This window comes from Eptatretus burgeri, chromosome 7 (genome assembly GCF_056783735.1).
Source record: "Eptatretus burgeri isolate ZD-2024b chromosome 7, Ebu_testis_v1, whole genome shotgun sequence".
NCBI lineage: Eukaryota > Metazoa > Chordata > Myxini > Myxiniformes > Myxinidae > Eptatretus > Eptatretus burgeri.
The window spans coordinates 36718586-36741835 of record NC_140967.1 but is presented as its reverse complement, the minus strand read 5'-3'; the positions used below and the strand labels follow the sequence as shown (position 1 = coordinate 36741835).

Here is a 23250-nt window from a genome sequence, read left to right as displayed (position 1 = left end):
TCCATATATATTGCTTGTCTATGTAAGACCGACACTGATTGGTTCATCAGTTATGACATCAATGGTAATCTGAGCCCCCATTGGTTAGCTCACAGTGTGCTATCCCGACCAGCTGATTTGTTGTTAGCTAATTGCTTGATGGATGCGATAAGTTCCAAGAGGAAATATATCTGTTTCAATCGGGAATATATCTGGTATAGTCCGTTGAATTTCTTGATCTTCAAGGATTGGAGGCTGACCAAGTAGCCTCCAAAAATGATCTTTAAGAGCTTTGTTTCTCTTATCCGGAGTATCACCTTTGATCCTACCAGTGTCGTTTGACTTCCTTCCTGTTATTTTATTAACAATATTACAAGCCAGACTGCTCTTTTGATCATTGCTTGAACTTTGATTATGTGTACCCTATCCTCGTTGTAAGTAGCTTCAGTTACTTACCTCAACTACCGAAGGTGGATGGAGGTTATGTTTTAACCCCTGTCTGTCTGTTTGTGAACAAAATATCTCAAAAAGTTGTGGATGGATTTGGACGAAATTTTCTGGAGAGCTTGGGTATGTGACAAGGAAGAAATGATTAGATTTTGATGAAGATCTGAATCCAAATCTGGATCTGATAATTTTTAAAGTGATTTTTCACCATTGGGAGATAGGGCCAAAAACGACATATAGCAGGATAGCTCAAAAAGTTGCGGACGGATTCACACAAAACTTGGTGGATGAGTTGGTTAGGTGATAAGAACAAGATGATGAAATTTTGATTGAGGTCAAAATCCAGATCCGGGCTATCAGTGGGATACAAAACATAAACTAACAAGTGAAATCCTTCAATACAGCGCGTGTGGTGAAGCAAATGAGTACACTCATGTTAAAATATGCAATTTATGCTTTTTCAGTTGAAAAACAATTAAAAAGCGTACTTAATATTTGAAATGTAAAAATCTTGTTAATATAGTGATAAGCACTTTTATATATAACAGAAGGAATGAAATCGTTCGATACAGCGTGGCAGCAGGCCACAAAAGAATGATGGCATAATAAGAACTTAGCTTTCAGCGCGAAATGCGATGGTGGGCGGAAATGACGTCTTTTCGCGCGAAATGCGATAGTGGGCGGAAATGACGTCTTTCGGCGCGAAATGCGATGGTGTGCGGAAATGACGTCTTTCAGTCGTTCGTACATGAGAGGGGCGCGTTTATTGATTTTTTTCCGTCAAGCAATAAATTCAATGGTTTTCACATGTATAACACGTTAGTTTCACAAATTTCCATTGAAATACTCGGGTATTTCCGTCAATTGCACTATTTCGGTCTAGGTTACGCACTGCATCTACCGGACGGCCGTCATTGGCTGTCACAGGCACGTGGGGGAGGGGGGGCACACCGGGACACCGGAGACATTTCAAACTCGGTGCAATTGTATACAGCGCACGCGCTGTAATAAGCTTGGTGGAGGTATGCTCTCTATCGAGTGTCCGAGTTGGTAGGCAAGATTTAGCCCATACATTTCCTGTTTCCTGTTATCCTTTTAAGCCTTAACAAGAGTTCCTCTTCAAGTTGAAATAGATTCATCTTCACATGGTACTCTTTGCTTCACTTTAGGGGTTTTTTTTGTTTTTTTTTTAGGAACATGCCTATCAGCTGCAAACTCATGAGCCTCCATTAGGTTCTAATAAATTTTTTCAGAAAAGTTTTCCTGATAGTTTGCACGAAGGACCTCAAATCTATTTCTTACTTTTACTGTGTATTGATCACTGATGTGTATTGTTCACTTATCTATTTTAGCTTACTCCAATCGTGATATTTTCTGACTTGCATATATCGTATAAGCTCTTATAACAAGTGTTATTCACGATGTCAAAATTCGATGGTAAGAGTTCATTGCAAAGAAGTTATTATAAGCCTCATAATTAACAGTGGGTATTTCTCCATTTTTTTTCATTTATTAGTATATAATGAGTGAGACAGGAATACCACTCAACGCAATCAGAAAACAACACTCACCACTGGATTATTTCGGTGATTTGAGCCTCCCAGTGAGTCAACGACTGTTTTTTGTCATCCAGGTCTCTCATTTCTTCCTCCAGCTGCCGAAGTGAACAGGTAAGCCTCTCCCCATCATTTGTGAGCTGAAACACAGTCACAACAAAACTGTTTACAAAAATATCCTCACGAGGGGCATTACTTGTTCATGCAAGAATCCAACTTGTTTTACTTTTTATATTTTTTTGAAAAGACAAAAACTTTCTGCACAGACATACCCTTTTCAATCACAAGGTGATGAAATGGGGAAAAAGGATAATTTCCATGATTAATTTGTGTGGAGTATTCATTAATATTAAATATCAAGAGGGAGCGTCATCAGATTCTCTTTCTCATGGAGCTTTCAATGACTGTGGCATATATATATATATATATATATATATATATATATATATATATATATATATATATATATATATATATATATATATATATATATATATATATATATATATATATATATATATATATCAGAGTGATTATGATTGATTAAATGATTTAATTTAGTTGGCCAACTTCAACACAAAAACCATGCAGCATTTATAAATAAGAAGAAACTTGCATATAAGAGCATGAGACAATGAACAAAAATGAAACAAGTTGGCAAAGATTACACAATAAAGTTCAAATAACTTATTTCCATTGTGGCTTTTTTATAAATATTGTTGCGGTTCTGTAAAACCGCACGCCTCCGAGGCAATGGCACACAACACACAGTGATCCCAAGGTAGTTATTTCAATAGTATGTGTTTAGTTAGCCCTTTCCAAATGTCTAGTAGGTAAATGGGGAAGATGCGCTGCAGAAGGCTCTTTTAGTTCGGTCCTCAATCTTCAATCTTTGCAGTTCTTCCACTTTTGCGCTGCTTTGTATCGCTCACACGAAACATGCAAGTAAGCATGCACGCAAACCAAAAGGACCCAAGTAAGTGAGCACATTGAGGTTAATTTGCATATGCGTGCCAATTTTCAACTGCCATCTCACCTCTGATCTTCATTCCGCTCACTACGCTGCTACCACACTTACCACAACCACTTCACATGACTACCAAAAATACCCACAACAACTTAAGTTTACATTTTCATTACAAACATAACTGTTCGGGACAAAACTCTCCCTCCCCGTCGGGAGGACATCGTTACAAGCAACTTCCACCTCTATGCCAAAATACCACATTACAATCTCTTCACTACAAAAGGCCACAACGTACTCCCACCTCTCTACAACTGTCGCAACCACCAACGATTTGCCAAACACTCACCGCAGCCTCGAGGAATGCTGAGAAGACATAGGTCGGGTTATTATGAGGCATAACTCGAAGCGCGAACATGCGCTGGAGCTCGTTTGAGGACATACGGGTAGCGCAGGGATTTCCCTAAAATACGATGTTTAAATGGAGGCTAGTGCACATTCGGGGCCAGAGAGCGCTTCTGAGAACCATGGCCCCATGTTAATCTCAGAGCTCCAACGCGTATGCATGCCAGCAAACAAATGAGGCCATTTTCACGCTCAGGACATGGCTACGACCACTATGGACCAATGGGGAGGCTTGAATCTACCAACAGCTCCATTTGATCTGATTCTTGGCTCCTCCCCCGCCAGGGGCTCATAAAAGAGTAAACTCAGCTCAGTTAGAAGAGAGATATCGCCAAACTCGCCAGATGCCAGACACACCGGGAGAGAGATATCGCCAAACTCTCCAAACGCCGGACAAACAAACCGGCCAGGAGTCAAACTCGCTGGACAGAGTAGAATGGGGCAGACTTCAGACCTTGCCAGGAAACAGGCAGCGGCAGACGGCACAAGGAGTGCAAGCGTCGGCATTGAGAGAGTCAAGCGCGTCACTTCTACGAGCAGTCAAGCGCAGAATCACGAGTTACTTCTACGAGCCAGGGCTCCTCTCATTCTATCGACGCTCAGTTCAGCTGCATCCAATAGCAACAATGACACGTACAGATTCTTACATTATGATAGGGTCTTTTCTCTTAAGCATCTTTTTCTACCATCTGTCTCTCATCTACTGTGGATGTACAAGAGCAATTGGCATGGGCAAACCCGACCAAGACCATTCTTTTCAAAGCGAACCCAAGAGTGAACCGTACCATTTTGCATCTCACATATTCCTCTTACACCACGCTGCACACCATGTTGCATTAGTCGCACCTCACACACCCACAACCTCAGTATTCTCCCTCCTTCCTTTTCCTCAGCGTTTTGGGTTACGCAGGTCCCCCGACCACACCAGGTATTGAGAGGTCGCTAATCCTCAACTGCATCTTATCTCTCTGGACTATGTCTAATTTTCCTCGGATGTGTGTGTGTGTGTGTGTGTGTGTGTGTGTGTGTGTGTGTGTGTGTGTGTGTGTGTGTGTGTGTGTGTGTGTGTGTGTGTGTGTGTGTGTGTGTGATGGTGCCTGTCATAGCACAAGTTAAGACTGTCTAAGAATATTCTAGATAACTCTGCTGTCTTCTGTTTTGAATATTGCATGACAAAATGCTGCACACCACAAATTTCTTGATTTCTCTTGCTGTCCATTTGCATTAAATCCCATACTGTGTAAACATAATTTTCCTTGCTGTTGTTTAAATAAATGTGCCTGCTGGAAATGTACCCAGCTCGTTTTTGTCTTTTCCTCCATTGGTCCAGCATGGTCCGCACCTTAGTTTAGCCGGGACGTTAAACCCCATGATCTGCTTAAATAGCCAGTGCGTACTTGGCAGCTCTGCTTGGCTGCACCTGATACGGTAAGTAACTTATGTAATGCAAGTACGCATCAAGGGTGCAATTCCCCAAAAAGGTGATCACGTGTTCCTCGGTAAATGGCTGTCAGACAGAGGACCTTGGGTTATGTGGTCAAGTTATTGGTGTTCGTGGTCGATTAGCGACCCTCCGCGACACAAAGTTATCCGTGTGCGACGGCCTGTAATTGCCAGTGAGTAAAGAGAGGAACCAGGGACAGAGGAAACTTGTGATTCAATATCAACTAGCATCCGTTGAAGAGAAAGTCTTCGATATCCCCCGCCATAGTAAATGAGGACAAGTAGCAAAAGGCACCAGTTCAATTTATTTTTGATGTGTGTACCAAATTTCATAAAGAAATAGTTAATAGTTTTGCAACTATGCTCTGGAAACAAAGGTTAACCACAATTATTTCTTAATTCCAAACTTGTTTCCATGGAAAGTGACAGAAATATTTTTGGGGGAAATCTCAAAATATCAAAAGGCACCAGTTCACCACTTGCTTGATATGTGTACCAAATTTCGTAAATATATCTTGAGGGGATTTGTAGTTAAGCTCCGGAAACGAAATGTGCCGGACGGACGGACGTACGGACGGAACCCATTTCTATATCCCCCACCAACTTCGTTGGTTGGCGGGGAATAATAATAACATTTCCGTGACGATATCAATAAATAACGAGCATCCGTTGAAGACAAAGTCGTCGATATCCCCCGCCATAGTAAATGAGGATTAACAAACTTATATTCCCTAAGCGTGTGCAATATGTATGTGAAGTTTCCCCTTGATCTGACCAGCCGTTCTGGAGAAGAAGATGTTTGAAGGTTTTAGGGTAAATTCAATATGGCCACCAAACCATGTGACCTATCAATTAGAAATTAACAAACTTCTGAAAGGATGTCTTGGGGAAAGTGTATGTGAAATTTTGCCTCAATCTGTACAGCCATTCTGGAGAAGATTTTTAAAATTTATTAATTTTCAATCTAAGATGGCTGACGGACCATGTGACCTATGACATCATAAATTTACATTCTGCCTCCAATCCTCCAGTGGAACACGTGTGTGAAGTTTCGTGTTAATCGGATGAGGTGTGTTTTTATATCCAAGATGGCCACCAAACCATGTGACTTGTGACGTCCTAATTTTTACTATGTATGCAGACATGATGGAAGATGATAGTTGCAAATTTTCGCTTCGTTAGGTTATGTGATTCCAGAGAAAACATTATTTAATATTTTTATTGAATCTAACATGGCTGCCAAACCATGTGACCTATCAATTAGAAAATATCAAAAGGCACCAGTTCACCACTTGCTTGATATGTGTACCAAATTTCGTAAATATATCTTGAGGGGATTTGTAGTTAAGCTCCGGAAACGAAATGTGACGGAAGGACGGACGGAACCCATTTCTATACCCCCCGCCAACTTTGTTGGTTGGCGGTTGATAATAACACAAGGAGCAGTGACAGAAAAAAAAGGTAAAGTAAATGTACATGCAGATCATAATTACAAACTAGAAAGCATCTGAAAATGCCAAGCCCATCAACGTCCACTTTGTATTTGGACTTCTTCTTCTTCCGTATGCTAACCACGATGAAGACAGCTAAAAAAAAAAAAGAAGTCGACGATTTTATGCAAACTTGACCTTTTGATATTAAAAAAAAAAGCAATCGGCTTCTAGCTTTTCATCGGTGAACCAATTCAGTGATCCAACATGGAAATTCTTAAAATTTTAGGTCAATTGGATGAAAATTGATGATTTAATATGGCACTGACCTTTTGACCAAATGATTAATTTGTCATCGCCATATTCTCATAATAAAATTTGATGAGAAAAATGGTCAAAAAGGTGATGGGACAGTTGGACACACACACACACACACACACACACACACACACACACACACACACACACACACACACACACACACACACACAATTACAAAACTCCATCTCCCGCTGCATGTGTGAGAGTGAGAGTGAAAGAGTGAATATGGTGGGGGTGGTGTGTGTGTGTGTGTGTGTGTGTGTGTGTGTGTGTGTGTGTGTGTGTGTGTGTGTGTGTGTGTGTGTGTGTGTGTGTGTGTGTGTGTGTGTGTGTGTGTGTGTGTGTGTGTGTGTGTGTGTGTGTGTGTGTGTGTGTGCGTGCGTGCGTGCGTGCCTCATTAGAATGAAGACTTTTGTTGAAGAAGCGTGCTTAAGTTAAGCTCAATTGTTTGACTTGACTTTTTAAAATCTGCACAGCTTCATCAATTCGTTTCTAAATATCTCCTATTAATCTCATTGTGCTTCTATAATTTTTAGTTTTCTTACTTCCTCTTTCTTTGTAAAGCATTGAGATTTTCCTTCGAAATGTAACAGTGTATGAGAAATTGATTGATCGATGGATTATCTAATTCAGCCAACATGGACCTTTGGATACCTAACCCTTAAATATATTAATAAATGTTACTTTCCAATGGTCTTTGGTGTAGAGTGAGACAAAGTATTGTGTACTTCTTTGAAAATCAACTTGAAGTACTCGTTTTACACCAGAATATTGAAAATGTATGTTTCCATTCTCCTCAGGATTCTTAGATGTAAAAAAAATTGTTTGAAAGACGGACAAGAAAAATGAAAAGAGGCATGTAGTACAATTCCTGGAATGGCCTCAAACAGATACTTTATATTTTTAGACACAAACAAGTAACATGCCCACCTTGTCCACTTCCTGGTTAAGTTTCTTATTCTCTGCAACAAGACGACTCTTCTCACGTTCATATTTGTTCTTCAGTTCCACAATTGCCTCGTCCTGCTCACTTTGACTGGAAGATGAATAATAATGAAAGTCCCATCAATCTTCATTCATAAAGTAAACACAATAACAACACAAACAATAGTTTAATATAAAAAAACAAATTTTGCCTGTGATGGCTTTCCTCCTTAAGATCATTAATGTTTCTTTCAAAGGGACGTTTTGTATTTTTGTTTTTCTTTCTTTTTGGTGAGTAGTTAACAGAATGAGGAACAAAGAAAGCATGGGGCGAGACCAGAGAAGAGAAGGGATGGCGTAGATTGGAGAAACAACGGCGACAAGGATGAAGGGAGAGAAGAGACACTGACAAGGTTGAAGACTAGGATGAAGAGTTGGGAAGACAAGGAGTGGAAAGACGAAGAAAAAGGATGAGGAAAGGAGCTGAGGATGAGAAAAAGAGAGGGGGTAGAGCAATGAACCGTCAGACAAGGAGGGAGCTGAGAGGAATTTTGGGGAGTGGGGTGAGAAAGTAGAAGGGGGGGAGAGTGGAGATGAAAAGAAGAGAAACTGGGGGCAGGCTAAGAATGGGGGAAAACTGGGGAGGATGATAATGGAGAAGATTTTGTGGGGGGGTGGAGGCAGATGGAGAACTGGGGTAAGGGGATGAGAACAGGAGGGTGGGGGACGAGATGGGTGGGGGTGGGGGGACGAGAAGGGTGGGGTGGGGAGACGAGAAGGGTGGGGGTGGGGAGAGGAAAAGGGTGGGGGTGGGGGTGGGGAGACGAAAAGGGTGGGGGTGGGGAGACGAGAAGGGTGTAGGTGGGGAGACGAGAAGGGTGGGAGTGGGGAGACGAGAAGGGTGGGAGTGGGGAGACGAGAAGGGTGGGAGTGGGATAAGAACTATGGAAGAGAGAACGGTAACAGAGGATGAAGGGCAAGAATGTGGAAGGATGAAAAAGTTGGGTTGGGGGGAGAGGGTAGGACGAGAGTGGGAGAGAGAGAGAGAGAGAGAGAGAGAGAGAGAGAGAGAGAGAGAGAGAGAGAGAGAGAGAGAGAGAGAGAGAGAGAGAGAGAGAGAGAGAGAGAGAGAGAGAGAGAGAGAGAGAGATAGAGATAGAGATAGAGATAGAGATAGAGATAGAGATAGAGATAGAGATAGAGATAGAGATAGAGATAGAGATAGAGATAGAGATAGAGATAGAGATAGAGATAGAGATAGAGATAGAGATAGAGATAGAGATAGAGATAGAGATAGAGAGAGAGAGAGAGAGAGAGAGAGAGAGAGAGAGAGAGAGAGAGGAGGAGAGCGGGGAAAGAGGACTAGAGCAGGGAGAGAGGACAAGAAGAAAGGGAAGAACAGACAAGGGCAGAAAATGAGGAGGGTGGAGGAAGAACATGATCCTTTGGAAGGAAAAAAGAAAAAAAACGAGATAAGTGGAAGAAAAAAACGAGATAAGTGGAAGAAAAAAAAACCAATAACAAATACCACCACCATACATGCAGCCATTTCGTCTACACTTATAACAAGAACCACTCCCAATGATTTTTCAATCATAATCACCTTTCCTTCCGTGACTTCTCCAAACGTTCCCGCAAGGCAACTACATCCTTCTGCAGAGCCAGTTGGTGTGCCTCAGCCTCTTGTAGCTCCTTGCGAAGGCTCTTTACCTCTGATGTGTGTTGCATATCACGCTTTGCAATTTCTTCCTCGAGGGACAATTTGAGTTTATCTTTTTCAGCTCGCAGACGTCCCATCTCCTGCTGATGTTCCAGGCTACTCACACCTGCTGAACGACCCATCTGCTTCTGCTGCAAATGTCAAGACAAAGTACATTTGAATACGAGAGTAAGTGCAAGGGCAAAAAGAGAAAGATACCACAAAGTGTTACGACAGAGAATCAGAACAGCTATCCCAGAGGCTTATGGGTGCCTTTAAGGCTTCCAAACGCCTGTAACACCAAAAGAAAGGAAATGAAAAAAAAAGTCAATGTTCAGTTGTGGAATGATGGGCACAGCAATGTGGAAGGGTTGGGAAACAGCAAACAATTTGATGAAGTTACAACAAAAGTAATACATACAACACAAGTGAATCGATACAAAGGGGTGGACACGTATATGTATATATCACAGCGAATTAATTAGCAAAGGGTTCGTTGAGAATTCAAATGTGTATGATGCAATGATATGTATCCACACACCGTTATGTGATGCAGGTTAGTTAATTGCATTACCAGGCAAAAGCAAACTAAATGTAGAAGTCTTAATCTCAAAGTCAAAAAGAAGGTTAGAAGACCACATTCCCTCCACCACAGCAAAAAATGTACCTTCAAACATTCAAGTTCCTCTTCCATTTGGCGGCAATATTGATCACTGCGCTCACGTAATTTCCGTTCTTTGGAAGCCTCGGCTTGAAAATCTTCGACTTTTGACTCCAGCTGCATTCCCAAAAAGAAACAGCAGAATGCACTTTCAATTATTTGAGTAATTAAGGCAATTAAAGCTGTCCTTTCATTGTTCGTGGAAAAACGATAATTTATAAGTTGATTATTATATTATGGGTCAAAGCTGTAACGCTGAAACATTGTTACCTTGTCCGATTAAATGCAACTTCACATGACCACCCTAAAATGTGATCATGATGAACTTGCTCATCGCTCAAACTCAACAGAGTTTTGGAAGAGCTCCTGTGGTTTCACCTGTAAGCATCCAGGTGACCTATTTCTGAAAATGGCCGAAGCTGGTAAATTTTTCAAATGTTTTAAGGTGACATCGCTGGGGTCACGTATTTGCCCTTCTGTGTTCAAGTAAGTGGAAGATGCGTTTTTTGCACCACCGTAAGCTAAATTCTCCTGATTGAATAAAGTGGCTGTCTGTTATTTATAATTGTGAAATCATTGTAAAACGTTAGAGTTGTCCATTACTATACAGACTGCAAATCCCACATGTCTGTGGAGCTGCTCACATATTAGATATCTAAGCGATACAACTCTGCATGCATACTGCCTGCATTTCCCTTTGTTCTGCCCAATCTCACTCTTAATATTCACTATTTACTCACTCCCTCAAATTTGTCTTGCTTCCCCTTATTGCACTAAAAAATAATCCTCCTCGACAAACACACACTTCGGATAATGCTGTCTGAACTACACTTTTGCGATCTTCCTGCTCCTATCCTCTCTCCCGCCCTCCACCCGAATCTTCACGTTTTTTTTTTCACCTCCTTCTACATCACCTGTTTTATTCCACCACCCCTCTAATTTATTTCAAAAGAAAAAAAATCTCATTCTTGCATGAATCACTTACGAACTCACATATTTGTGACTGTAGTCGATCTTTCTCACAGAAGACATGGTGTATTATTTGCTTTATAATAGTTATCATAACCCCCACCCCTCTTCCTCTGAACTCTTCCCATTCTCATTGCTGTTTCCCACTTACCATTGCAAGCCATTTTACAAGCCCAATTACAAAAAATACATCACACAGGTGAAAGCAAAGTCTTCCTGAAAGCATTCAACTGTTATTTTCACCCAAGTCATGACTTATGACAGCATTACCAATTTAAGTATTCCACAACAGAAACGGCATGACTATAAATCCAGACACACAGATCTATCCTTCCATCTCAACACCAACGCGCGCGCACGCACGCACGCACGCACGCAGACACGCAGACACGCACGCACGCACACACACAGACACACACAGACAGACACACACAGACACACACAGACAGACAGACACACACAGACACACACACAGACAGACACACACACAGCAGACACACACACAGACACACACACACACACACACACACACACACAGACACACACACACACACACACACACACACACACACACACACACACACACACACACACACACACACACACACACACACACACACACACACACCACTTTCTGCTTATTTGGCTCCAACTCCTGCCTGTGCCACTTGCACATCCACATCTGTGCCATGCCGCTAATTCAACAACTCAACACCCCACGACCTCTCTGCTCACCAAGGTTTGGGCAACCCTTCCCATTTTTGCTTTCTCCACTTTCTAAGGCTCATGAAAGAACTGAATGATGGACTCATGTGTGTATGCACAACAATACAGTACTTGACATCAAACAAAATGGCCACTGACCGTTGGTGAAGTCAGTTCCCAAAACACCCTGGGATTGTGGTGCCACTTAGTGACAGTGCTTTTCTCTCCATTGTCAGCAGGTAGTTTTTAGTGAATCTCCCTCCCCAAGAGCAGGGTTTGTCCTTGCTCTATCCTCTAAATGCTAAGCGTCAAACAAGGGAGCAGCATATACCATTATTAAAGTCTTTGGTATGACTTCGCCAGGGTCAGAAATTACTGCAGCCAAGGTCAGAATTGAAGAGCCGATCTCCCAGACTCAGCGGACACTAAGAATACCATTTCAATTTCACCCACAAACCTCAGAGACTTATGATTCAATCTCATGGAAGTTATGCCCCCTCCATCCCCCCTCTCCCATCCAGCTCTGATTCCTCACACTTCCCTAACAGTATTGACATTTAGCATTCAAGGACTCCGTTCTCATGTCAAACAAAAACTCTCCAAACAGGTTGCTGTTAGGGTTAGTTTCATCAAAAGTTGGTTACAGTCAAACTATATACACCCTGTAGAGACCAACGGGGCGAGGGAGGGTGGCTAAGCAGGGAAAGAGCAGTGGGTGCAAGATGAGAAATGAGGCAGAAGAATACAGAGGCCACAGACCTCTCTGTGATGCGAGAGCAACAGGCAAAGGGACAGCTTCATCGTGTGAGATTCCAATGAGATCCCAGATTTTTACTTGTTAAATATTGCCTCACTAACACGTTTTTGGATAACATGGCGTTTCGCGGGAAAGCATCCCCCGTGTTATAGAAAGGTCACCTGTACTTTGTCGAGACTCATATAACATTTAATACAGAACATATAACAAAGGGAGTAGGAGACAAGAGAGGGCAAGGAGAGGGAAGTAAAACAACAGTATGGAACAGGGACATCAGGAGATCTGTGGAGGAGAGAGGGAAGGGGTGGGGATACACAGGATAAACAAGATGGACACGACAGGGAGTTTCAGTGAGGAAAATGGAATTTGAAGGAGGTGGGTTTGAGGTGAGTTAACGAGTTGAAAAGATCATGGTTTTAGATGGGAGAAGATATGAGATGGTGGTGAAGAGCTGTTTTAAAGACCTGAAAGGTAGAGTGGGATTGAGGTGAGTGTGGCAGTTTGCTCCAGAGGTGGGGGAAAAAAAGAGGAATGAAAAAGTGAAGGAAAAAAGAGAAGTGATTCTTGATTTGGCCAGTTTCACCAGAAGGGGATTGCTGGCAGACTTTGAGCACCCTGCATAAATATAAGGGGGACAGATCACAGACAGAGCAAGCGGTGCAAGGCTGGAGAGGAGTCGGTAGAAGACAGAAAGACCACCGACATGTCAGCAGTCAGAGTTCCTGCTCCTTTGTCAGCTGTTGTTCTGGTCTTTTGTGTTCAGAGTTTCCTGCTCTTTTGTAATCTTCTCAGTTGTTGGTGTACATTTGTTAATAATTTTTATATTTTTATTTTGCTTTTTTTGCAATCATTGGGGCTGTATTTGTTGCAGTTTCATTTTCCTGTGCAGCATATTCAATTCATACCTCCAACACTCATCGTTCTGTGCACCTGGTTGAGTTCCATCAGGCCGCTGCCTCACTCTCATCTTGGCAGGTACATTCTCGGGATACACTAGTTATGTAGAATATTTTGTGAATGGTAAAGAGTTTTCTTGTTTTGATGACAAACATTGATTTCTGATTGGGGCCAGTTTATGATTCTGCAATGTATTGAAACACTGGTACTGCAAGTTGGCTTATGGCTTTGATTTTATTTCTTGGGGAGAGGTACGTTTTCAGGATCAGCCTCGTTCTATGTTGGTATTCTTTGGCGATTGTTTTGCGCATTTGTTTGTGACATATTCGGTGGCTCTCTTCTACTCCGAGGTATTTGTATGATGCTTCATTTTCTAACTACTGTTTACGTGTTTTAAGGTCAATATTTATGTTGTTTGTTTTTATTGGTTTACCTTGTACACATGTGCACTTGGCACACTTATCTAATCCAAATTCCACTTGAATGTCCTCGGAGAACTGCTTTACTAGTTTTAGTTGTTCTGTCAATTTTTCATCACTCGATGCAAAGAGCTTTAAAGCATCCATGTACAGAAGATGTGTTTCTTTGGATGTTCTTTTATTTGTTGTTAAAGTGTATCCGTGTCCTTTTTTGTTGTTGAGGTCACTCAGTGGGTCCAGAGCCAGACAAAACAAGAGGGGATAAAGACTGTCTCCCTGGAAGACCCCATGCCGTATCTTCACGTCTGGTATTTCGATCTTTCCTTCCGAGTGTTGCAGTATCAACGTGCTGTTCCATTGCTCAAATGCTTTCTCAGTTGGATATTATCGTGTGTGTGTGTGTGTGTGTGTGTGTGTGTGTGTGTGTGTGTGTGTGTGTGTGTGTGTGTGTGTGTGTGTGTTATTTTAATGGTTTAATATTTCACTGGTAAAATTAATGCGTGAAAACAATCAAAATACACTCTCCTTATAAAAAGATGGACTGGTGGCAACCATAATTCATGTAGGGATGGTTGCACATAATTTGTGACCATACCTACCTTGTTTACATACTTTTTGGCATGCTATTCCAACATCCGTTTACATCAAAAAATGTTTTGTTACCCTCATCTTGGAAGCAATTAAAGAAATTACCTCTTTTCTTGCTTTCTCCAGCTTGCGCTGATCCTGCTTCAAACTCTCCATCTTCTGCCCAACCACCTCCGATTCTTCATCTTTGTCACGCATCTGACGCACAAGCTTCTGTTTCTGGGAGCGGAGATCAGATAACCGCTCACTGATCTCTGTAAACTCCTGCATGGCTGCCTTGCGCTGATTGTGAGATTCCTTCAGTTCCTTGGTCTGAGACTTGAGTCGCTCATGAGCCTCGTTCAACTCCTGAGTAGAGCAAAGATGGATGAGGCTAACTTAGGCAAGATGGAAATCATACATCACATGTTTAAATACCAACAGCACAAATAATGTAAAAGTAATGAGAAGAAAATAAAATACATTCATGAGCACAATAAATGTACTTTTGCAATGCTTGTCACCATTTTTGCATTCATGCTACAACTGGGTTTTCATGTGTTTTCAAACATTACTGGGTGACCGAGGTAATAATGTGCACACGCACGCACGCACACATTGTTTTCTATTTCCAAGTCTGTTCCTCACAATTCTATTTATTAGGTGGACAGAGGTTATGTTTTGAGTCCTGTCTGTCTGATTGTTTCTCTGTCTGTCTCTGTGTGCAGGATATCTAAAAACTTTGTGGTCAGATTTGGATGAAATTTGGTGAGCAGGTTGGGTGTGTGCCAAGGACAAATTGATTAGATTTTGGTGAAGATCTGGCTACAAATCCAGATACTAGAATTTTTCAAGTGATTCTTCACCATTGAGGGATGGGGCAAAAACTATATACAGCACGATATCTCAAAAAGTTGTGGACAGAGGTATGTAACAAGGAATAATTGGTTCGATTTTGGTGAAGATCTGAATCCGGTTCTGGTAGGAGGTATGCGCTGTTAAAAAAAAAAATCCCCAGAAAAACAGCAGCAGCAGGTTCCGTTTCAATTTTTTTATTTGCACAAACACACAACTTTTCAGATGGTGGTGGTGATGCTGATTTAAAATCCAGTGAACTCTGGATTCGTCTAAAGACCACATATGTGAGGGTGCTGATGAGTTGTGCACCGAAGGGAATGTAGGCGAAGGCGCTGAAGCAGGCCACGAAAACCACTCGCCCATGAAAAACCACGAAGCACAGGGCCTCGACTGTCGAAGCAGGTCGCATTTTATAGACTGGGAATATGCGGGGTCCATGAATAGCAAAGCCGCAAATAGCAGCATCTGACAATATTATAATTTAAAGGATTGCTGCAAATGATTTTAATTTCACAACATCCGATATTCAACTTTATTTAATTATAAACCTTAAAATATAGTTTCCTTACAATAAAGTAAGAACCTTAAATTGCAGGCATTTGACTGATTTCCCTGCTACCCCAATCACCTGGGCACCGTTCTTCCTCGAGGTTTCGATCCTTTCAGCCCAGAACTTCTCCAAATAGCAGATCCACAACCTCAGCATTGGATCCACATCAATAAATTACCTCCATCAATAAATCCACAACCTCATTTGTGTCCAGGCTATGATAATGAACCTCATTTTAGAAGTCAGTTGACCCATCAATACATTATCACTATTCAAACTTTTCTAGCTAAAGGATTTTCATAATATTATCACATATTCATAACTCTCATCACACATTCCATTATATGACAATATAATACATTAAGTCATGCACACCTTAACTTAAAGATAACATATCCAGGAAGCAGCACGTCCAACCCACTTAACACTGAATCAAACTGTTATTCAAAAACGGCACTGAAACGTCTGTTATCTAAAACAAATTTTATATGTACTGCACTGCATCTCTGAGCAACCACTGAAAATGTTTTTTTTTATTATTATTGTATTTCTCAAATTCCATTTGGTGTCATTTTATGATCTTAAAGAAAACTGGTTTTAATCTGCTAACTGTAGTTCCCTATATTAGCATACATCTGGCTAGCTGTTTTAATCTATTGATAAGTTCAGTACTGTATGTGGTTTCTCTCATGTCTTAATTATTTCACCTGCAACAGAATAGCTTTTTAAGAATGTTGCTGTTTACAAAAGGCATTGTACAATGTGGAATGGAAAATCATCTCGCTTATCAAACAATTTGGCATGAAATATATTACCTCCACCACCAAACGAATCGATTAGATTTTGGTGAAGATCTGGATGTGAGGATTTTTTAAAACTCTTTTTGAAGGATTCTTCACTCACCATCGAGTTTTATGGCCAAAAACGATATATAGCATGATATCTCATAAAGTCAGGGACTGATTCAGATGAAACTTGGTGGACAGGTCGGGTATCTGCCAAATACAAATATTTATGATTTTGGTGAAGAACCGGATCCAGATACGAGAATTTTTGGATTTTTACCTCCACCACCAAAGGTGGATGGAGGTTTTCATCCCTGTCTGTTTGTTTCTCTGTCTGTGAGCAGGATACCTCAAAACTTTGTCGACGGACTTGGACTAAATTTGGTGGACAGGTTGGGTGTGTGCCAAAGACAAATCTATTAGATTTGGGTTAAGATCCGGACAATACACTTTTTTAAGTGATTCGTCACCTTTGAGAGACGGGGCCAAAAACGAGAAATAGTATAGCACGATATCTCAAAAAGTTGGAGACGGATTATGACAAAACTTGGTGGAGGAGTTGGGTAGGTGACAAGAACAAGCTGATTAGATTTTGGTCAAGGTCTAGATGCAGATCTGGTCTATCAGTGGGATACAAAGCGTTAACTGCTCAGCCGGGCAAAGGTATGTGCTCTACCGAGTGCCGTCCTAGTTATTATGGATATCGATTTGCAATTCCAAAAAAGAAACTGAAGTGGGAGTTTGGTTTTCCTTTTTTAAATTTGAGTTATTTTGGATATACATCGTCATGAAGCTGAACAAATACAATCCCATCATCAAATCCCAGGAAATCATCAATGAATCTAAAGATGTTTCCACACCTTTGTGCAGTTGTTAGTTTATTTCTGCACATGTTCTGAGCCCACCCAATCAGACTTGTATATCTGTATAATCAGACTTGCAGGAATAAACTTGCAAAGAAAGTGGCCGGATCTGAACCCATAGATATCCCCACTCTCTGCTGGAGTATTTTGTTGCCAAATGTAAAGAAATCTCACTTTCTTCAAGTTTATTTTTTGAAAAAAAGTACGTGAATATTGATTTTCCTTTACAGACCAGTGTGCTTTTTTTGATAGGCTTTAATATATACTTTAGTATCTCCTGCAAATGCTTTATCGACTGCTCTGTCCAATGTGGTTATGAGCTTATCATGTGGAAAAATCACAAGTTGATGGACATTTAGTCTTACCCCTGTTATTAACGTTGCGGATACTGTCGATTGTAGGTTTGGAATTATCAATGATTGTGAATTTTTTAATACCAGAATAAAACCTCACCTTTTCATGATAGCTTTTTAAGCATTTATAAATTAATTCCATCGCCCCTGTCATTCGACCTGACAATGGCTTCAAACTGCATTCTCTACTTGTGATGATGAACCTCATCTTACAAGGGTTTTTGTGCATTTTTGAGATCCAGTAAATAATAATATTGACCGTTTATACAGCCATTTTTCCCTGCTGTGCAGGGGTTTGGCTTTTTCTTGAGGCAATGTTTTTTTTTATGGCCGGATGCCCTTCCTGACGCCAACCCTGGTCGCCTCTTACGACACACAGGGATTGAGAGATCCAGTAAATGAAAGGTAATTTATGGTGTTTATCTGGAACTAACAGTCTTCTCACTTTTGAGTGATTGGATGGTTTTGTATCAAATCTGTTTTATTATTGTTACTTATTTTGTCGATCATTGAGAGTCCAGTCAAGAATCCCAATTCTTCCAAAAGTGTTTCAATATAGAATGTTTTGCAGATAAATGCAATATTATTATTATTTGCTTTGTCAGTTTTAACAAGAACATGTTGTGTTTGAAGCTGTTTTAGATATTCACGTGGCTCTACATTGTTGAAAATTACCTTCGGATTATTGATTCAAACCTTCATTTCCAAATCAACAACTCTCCTTTTTACATGTTTCTCTACCTCCTCCAACCGTAAACCATTTGTGTGTGTGGTATTTTAAATGTTTATCAATTTGTTCTTTCATCCATTCCGTCAGGCCTACGTGCCAGACCTCAAGAGGACAGCAACTTGGAGCCCCGACCCATGCAAAGCCAAGGCCACATTGCAGATAGTGGGTAGCATTACCAATTCCAGTATGAAGAAGATTATGACCTCAGGGAAGAAGGTTGTGGGGGGAGGAGGGGGTATTTTGGAATGCCATCAATTTTTTGAGGAATGCATCCAAATTTTATTGTGAGTTCTTTATCATTTTATAGCCTCAGAATAAAATTAATGATACCGAGAAGTGTTATCTCCTTGTGGAAAGAATATGCTACCAGCCTCTGAGTTGGAGACAACCAAGGCAGAGTAGGTGGTGGAATTGTGTAGCTTCCAAGGCTGTTGCAGAAGTGTCTCAAGCCAGGAATCAATCATCTTGTCCGCCCCATGCATGCGCGTTTTGCATCCTGTTTTTGTCTGTTACGTCCTGATCTATTCAGTGTACTACTAGCTGTTCCACGAGCCTCGACGATGTATTAAAAAAAAAAATTAAAAATCTCGATTGCGGGAAAGAATGTATATTTGGTTGGCTAATCCAATGTTACATACACTCAATTGTGAGGCAAAATAAGGCAACTCTTGCGCAGCATCGCACAAACTGAGACAAATTGCCTGGGATTCAAATGGACAAATCACCAGTATAATCCCATGGTCAATTCATTTTGGCATGTCAACAGCTTAACATAAGCAAAGATCGTCAGCGTAAAGCTTACAAAATATACTTTGCATAAAATAAACTGTTGGGAATTGAAAGTCACAGTGAAATGTTAATTTTATTGAATGTAGTAGTAATTACACAAATATTTTGTAAAATGGCTTTTGTGTGCAGAAAAATGTATGTTTCCTTATCCTCAATGTCTTCCGAGCCCATCAGGTGGAAATGAATTGTCACTGGAGTTCTCACCCTGTGCATATCTTCCTTTTCCTGTTTGGAGATCTTCAGCTGCTTTTCCAACTGCTTTGTCTGTACATTTGCCTTCTCACTCTCCCTCTTCAGCACAGCCAACTCTTCACCAGGTTTATTACAGCCAACACGTTCTGTAAAAGGCAACACTTCATTGTACATTCGCAAAATTTAAGGCAAATCATTATCATGTCAACACCAATCAAATTAAGCAGTAAATGAAAAACATTGTAATACAACATCTCGTTAATAATCATGTGACAAAGAAACATGTCAAAAGTCTTATTTGGGTCAGGTTGGATGTGTGTGTGTGTGTGTGTGTGTGTGTGTGTGTGTGTGTGTGTGTGTGTGTGTGTGTGTGTGTGTGTTTATATCTGTGTGTGTGTGTGTGTTTATACATGTGTGTTTATGTGTGTGTGTGTTTATATCTGTGTGTGTGTTTATACATGTGTGTGTGTGTGTGTTTATACATGTGTGTGTGTTTATGTCTGTGTGTGTGTGTGTGTGTGTATATGCATGTGTGTGTGTGTGGGTTTATATATGTGTGTGTGTGTTTATGTGTGTGTGTTTATATCTGTGTGTGTGTGTGTGTGTGTGTGTGTGTGTGTGTGTGTGTGTGTGTGTGTGTGTGTGTATATCTGTGTGTGTATGTTTATATCTGTGTGTATGTTTATATCTGTGTGTATGTTTATATCTGTGTGTATGTTTATATCTGTGTGTATGTTTATATCTGTGTGTATGTTTATATCTGTGTGTATGTTTATATCTGTGTGTATGTTTATATCTGTGTGTGTGTGTGTTTATATCTGTGTGTGTGTGTGTTTATATCTGTGTGCGTGGGTGTGTTTATATCTGTGTGTGTGTGTGTTTATATCTGTGTGTGTGTGTGTTTATATCTGTGTGTGTATGTTTATATCTGTGTGTGTATGTTTATATCTGTGTGTGTATATCTGTGTGTGTATATCTGTGTGTGTATGTTTATATCTGTGTGTGTATGTTTATATCTGTGTGTGTGTGTGTGTGTGTGTTTATATCTGTGTATGTGTGTGTGTGTGTGTGTGTGTGTGTGTGTGTTTATATCTGTGTGCGTGTGTGTGTGTGTTTATATCTGTGTGTGTGTGTGTGTTTATATCTGTGTGTGTGTGTGTGTGTTTATATCTGTGTGTGTGTGTGTGTGTGTGTGTGTGTGTTTATATCTGTGTGTGTGTGTGTGTGTGTGTGTTTATATCTGTGTGCGTGTGTGTGTTTATATCTGTGTGCATGTGTGTGTTTATATCTGTGTGTGTGTGTGTGTTTATATCTGTGTGTGTATATCTGTGTGTGTATGTTTATATCTGTTTGTGTATGTTTATATCTGTGTGTATGTTTATATCTGTGTGTGTGTATGTTTATATCTGTGTGTGTGTGTGTGCATGTTTATATCTGTGTGTGTGTGTGTATGTTTATATCTGTGTGTGTGTGTGTGTGTATGTTTATATCTGTGTGTATGTTTATATCTGTGTGTGTGTGTGTGTGTGTGTTTATATCTGTGTGTGTGTGTGTGTTTATATCTGTGTGTGTATATCTGTGTGTGTATGTTTATATCTGTTTGTGTATGTTTATATCTGTGTGTATGTTTATATCTGTGTGTGTGTGTGTTTGTGTGTGTTTATATCTGTGTGCGTGGGTGTGTGTGTTTATATATGAGTGTGTGTGAGTGTGTTTATATCTGTGTGTGCGTGTGTGTGTGTGTTTATATCTGTGTGTGCATGTGTGTGTGTGTTTATATCTGTGTGTGCATGTGTGTGCATGTGTGTGTGTTTATATCTGTGTGTTTATATGTGTGCACATGTGCGTGTGTTTATATGTGTGCACATGTGCGTGTGTTTATGTGTGTGTGTGTGTGTGTGTGTGTGTGTATGTGTGTGTGATTATGTGTGTTTGTGTATGTGTGTGTGTGTGTGTGTGTGTGTGTGTGTGTGTGTGTGTGTGTTTATATCTCTTTTTATTGTGCCTAAATGTGTGTGTATGTGTTTATATCTGTGTGTGTTTGTTTATATCTGTGTGTGTGTGTGTGTGTGTGTGTGTGTGTGTGTGTGTGTGTGTGTGTGTGTGTGTGTGTATTTATATCTGTGTGTGCATGTGTGTGTTTATATGTGTGCGCATGTGCATGTGTTTATGTGTGTGTGTGTGTGTGTGTGTGTGTGTGTTTATATCTGTTTTTATTGTGCCGAAGTGTGTGGGTGTGTGTGTATGTGTGTGTGTGTGTGTGTGTGTGTGTGTGTGTTTTTATCTGTATGTGTATGTGTGTGTTTATATGTGTGCGCATGTGCATGTGTTTATGTGTGTGTGTGATTATGTGTGTGTTTGTGTGTGTGTGTGTGTGTGTGTGTGTGTGTGTGTGTGTGTGTGTGTGTGTGTGTGTGTGTGTGTGTGTGTGTGTGATTATGTGTGTGTGTTTGTGTATGTGTGTGTGTGTTTATATCTGTTTTTATTGGGCCTAAATGTGTGTGTGGGTGTGGGTGTGTGTGTGTGTGTGTGTGTGTGTGTGTGTGTGTGTGTGTGTGTGTGTGTGTGTGTGTGTGTGTGTGTGTGTGTGTGTGTGTGTGTGTGTGTGTGTGTGTGTACACACCATGGAAGAAGACAGGGCAGACGTGGATGCCAAACGAGAAAAGGTAAAGTGAGCAGGAAGCCATGAGATAAAAGGATCGCTAGGTCAAGAAGTTTGACACAAAGGGTAGTGACAATAGGCCTAAGTGTGGAGCCAGTGAAGGAATGGAGGAACAGACGGAAGAAGAGACAAAGGAAGAGATGTTTGAAGAGACGGGGTGGGAGCAGTAGTGGGAGAGCTATAAGGACAAGGGGTGGCTGCCAACCCCCAAGCTTCAGTGAGGAAAGGTGGCAAGGTCTTGGGTCAGGTCAGCAACCCCGAGTAATGATCCATGGGGAGGATGAGATAGACAGACAGCAGGTGGCTCCTGCTTTGATTCATTGGTGTATCCACCAAATTGGTAAAAATGACTGGGATGGTTATCCCAAGAGTGCATGTGTCCACACCAACCTCCCTCCCATTCCACTCCTACCAAGGCACCCTCCCCCATGAGTATCTGGAAGCATCCAATTCCATGCACACCACCTGCAGCAGCAAAACTGGCATCTTTGCTGCCTGTGTCATAGCAGCTCAGTCGTGTGTTTGGGAGGGAGGTTTCCTCAGGGAAAACAAATGAGTCCTCCCCATTCCATACCCCTCCCCCACCTCCATCCCAACCATCACCATCCCAACCACCACCCTTTCCCCATAGTGGAGTTATGGAGCTGGGACAGCCCAGGAAAAAATGAGGGCGAAAAAGGAGCAAGGGATAGTGTGTAAATCCCCCTCCATCATGCCCCCACCCCCTTTATGTATTTGTGGTTTTGTCTACATACATTATTTGTGGTTCAGTGTACACCAGTCAGTTTATAACTAATGTGGAGTACGAGTACATGCCACAAGGCTCATGGATTCCATTCCCCTTCTTTCCTACCTCCCATTATTCTTATTTTATACATTTAAAAACAGCTCTCCTACTATACAGTGCCCAAGCACAATTAGCCACTGGGCTTTCAGGGCATGCAGAGTGATATCGATGGTGTGGGGGTATGTTCGGTCATTCAGATGCGCTTTGGCCAGCCCCATTATGAACGGGGGTGGTTGTGTGGACAAGGACGATGAGCTCATAGTTGGAACGAGTCGCCTCGCTTCAGCAGAATTTGTAGTCAAAACCTATCACAACCGACTGTGGTGCGGCTGGATAACATCCTTGTTTGCACACACGCATTATTACCAGTAAAATGATTGTTGATAAATTACTGGGCCAGGTTGTGAGCCTGCCTTGATACTCTGTCGTCTTGGTGAGAGAGAGGCAGTGCAGAAAACCGTTGGTGAGAGTGCGAAAGTGGATGCTGCTTGACCGTCAGGGCGTCTTGCTTAAATTAACCAATCAGACCACTCAGTGG

The 23250-nt window shown here is 41.2% G+C and overlaps 1 protein-coding gene across 4 annotated transcripts in view; it reads right to left on the bottom strand.

Moving 5' to 3' along the window:
• Positions 1-23250, bottom strand: part of LOC147023049 (serine/threonine-protein kinase MRCK alpha-like) — a 328524-nt gene that overhangs the window by 76289 nt on the left and 228985 nt on the right. For all 4 annotated transcript variants that reach the window (XM_085888048.1, XM_085888050.1, XM_085888051.1 and 1 more), the window contains 6 exons: positions 19276-19409; positions 14270-14512; positions 9836-9946; positions 9073-9320; positions 7476-7581; positions 1998-2122 (listed from right to left, as the gene is read on the bottom strand). In XM_085888048.1, coding sequence (XP_085744174.1) covers positions 1998-2122; positions 7476-7581; positions 9073-9320; positions 9836-9946; positions 14270-14512; positions 19276-19409 — 967 coding nt within the window. The remainder of the gene's footprint in view (positions 1-1997; positions 2123-7475; positions 7582-9072; positions 9321-9835; positions 9947-14269; positions 14513-19275; positions 19410-23250) is intronic.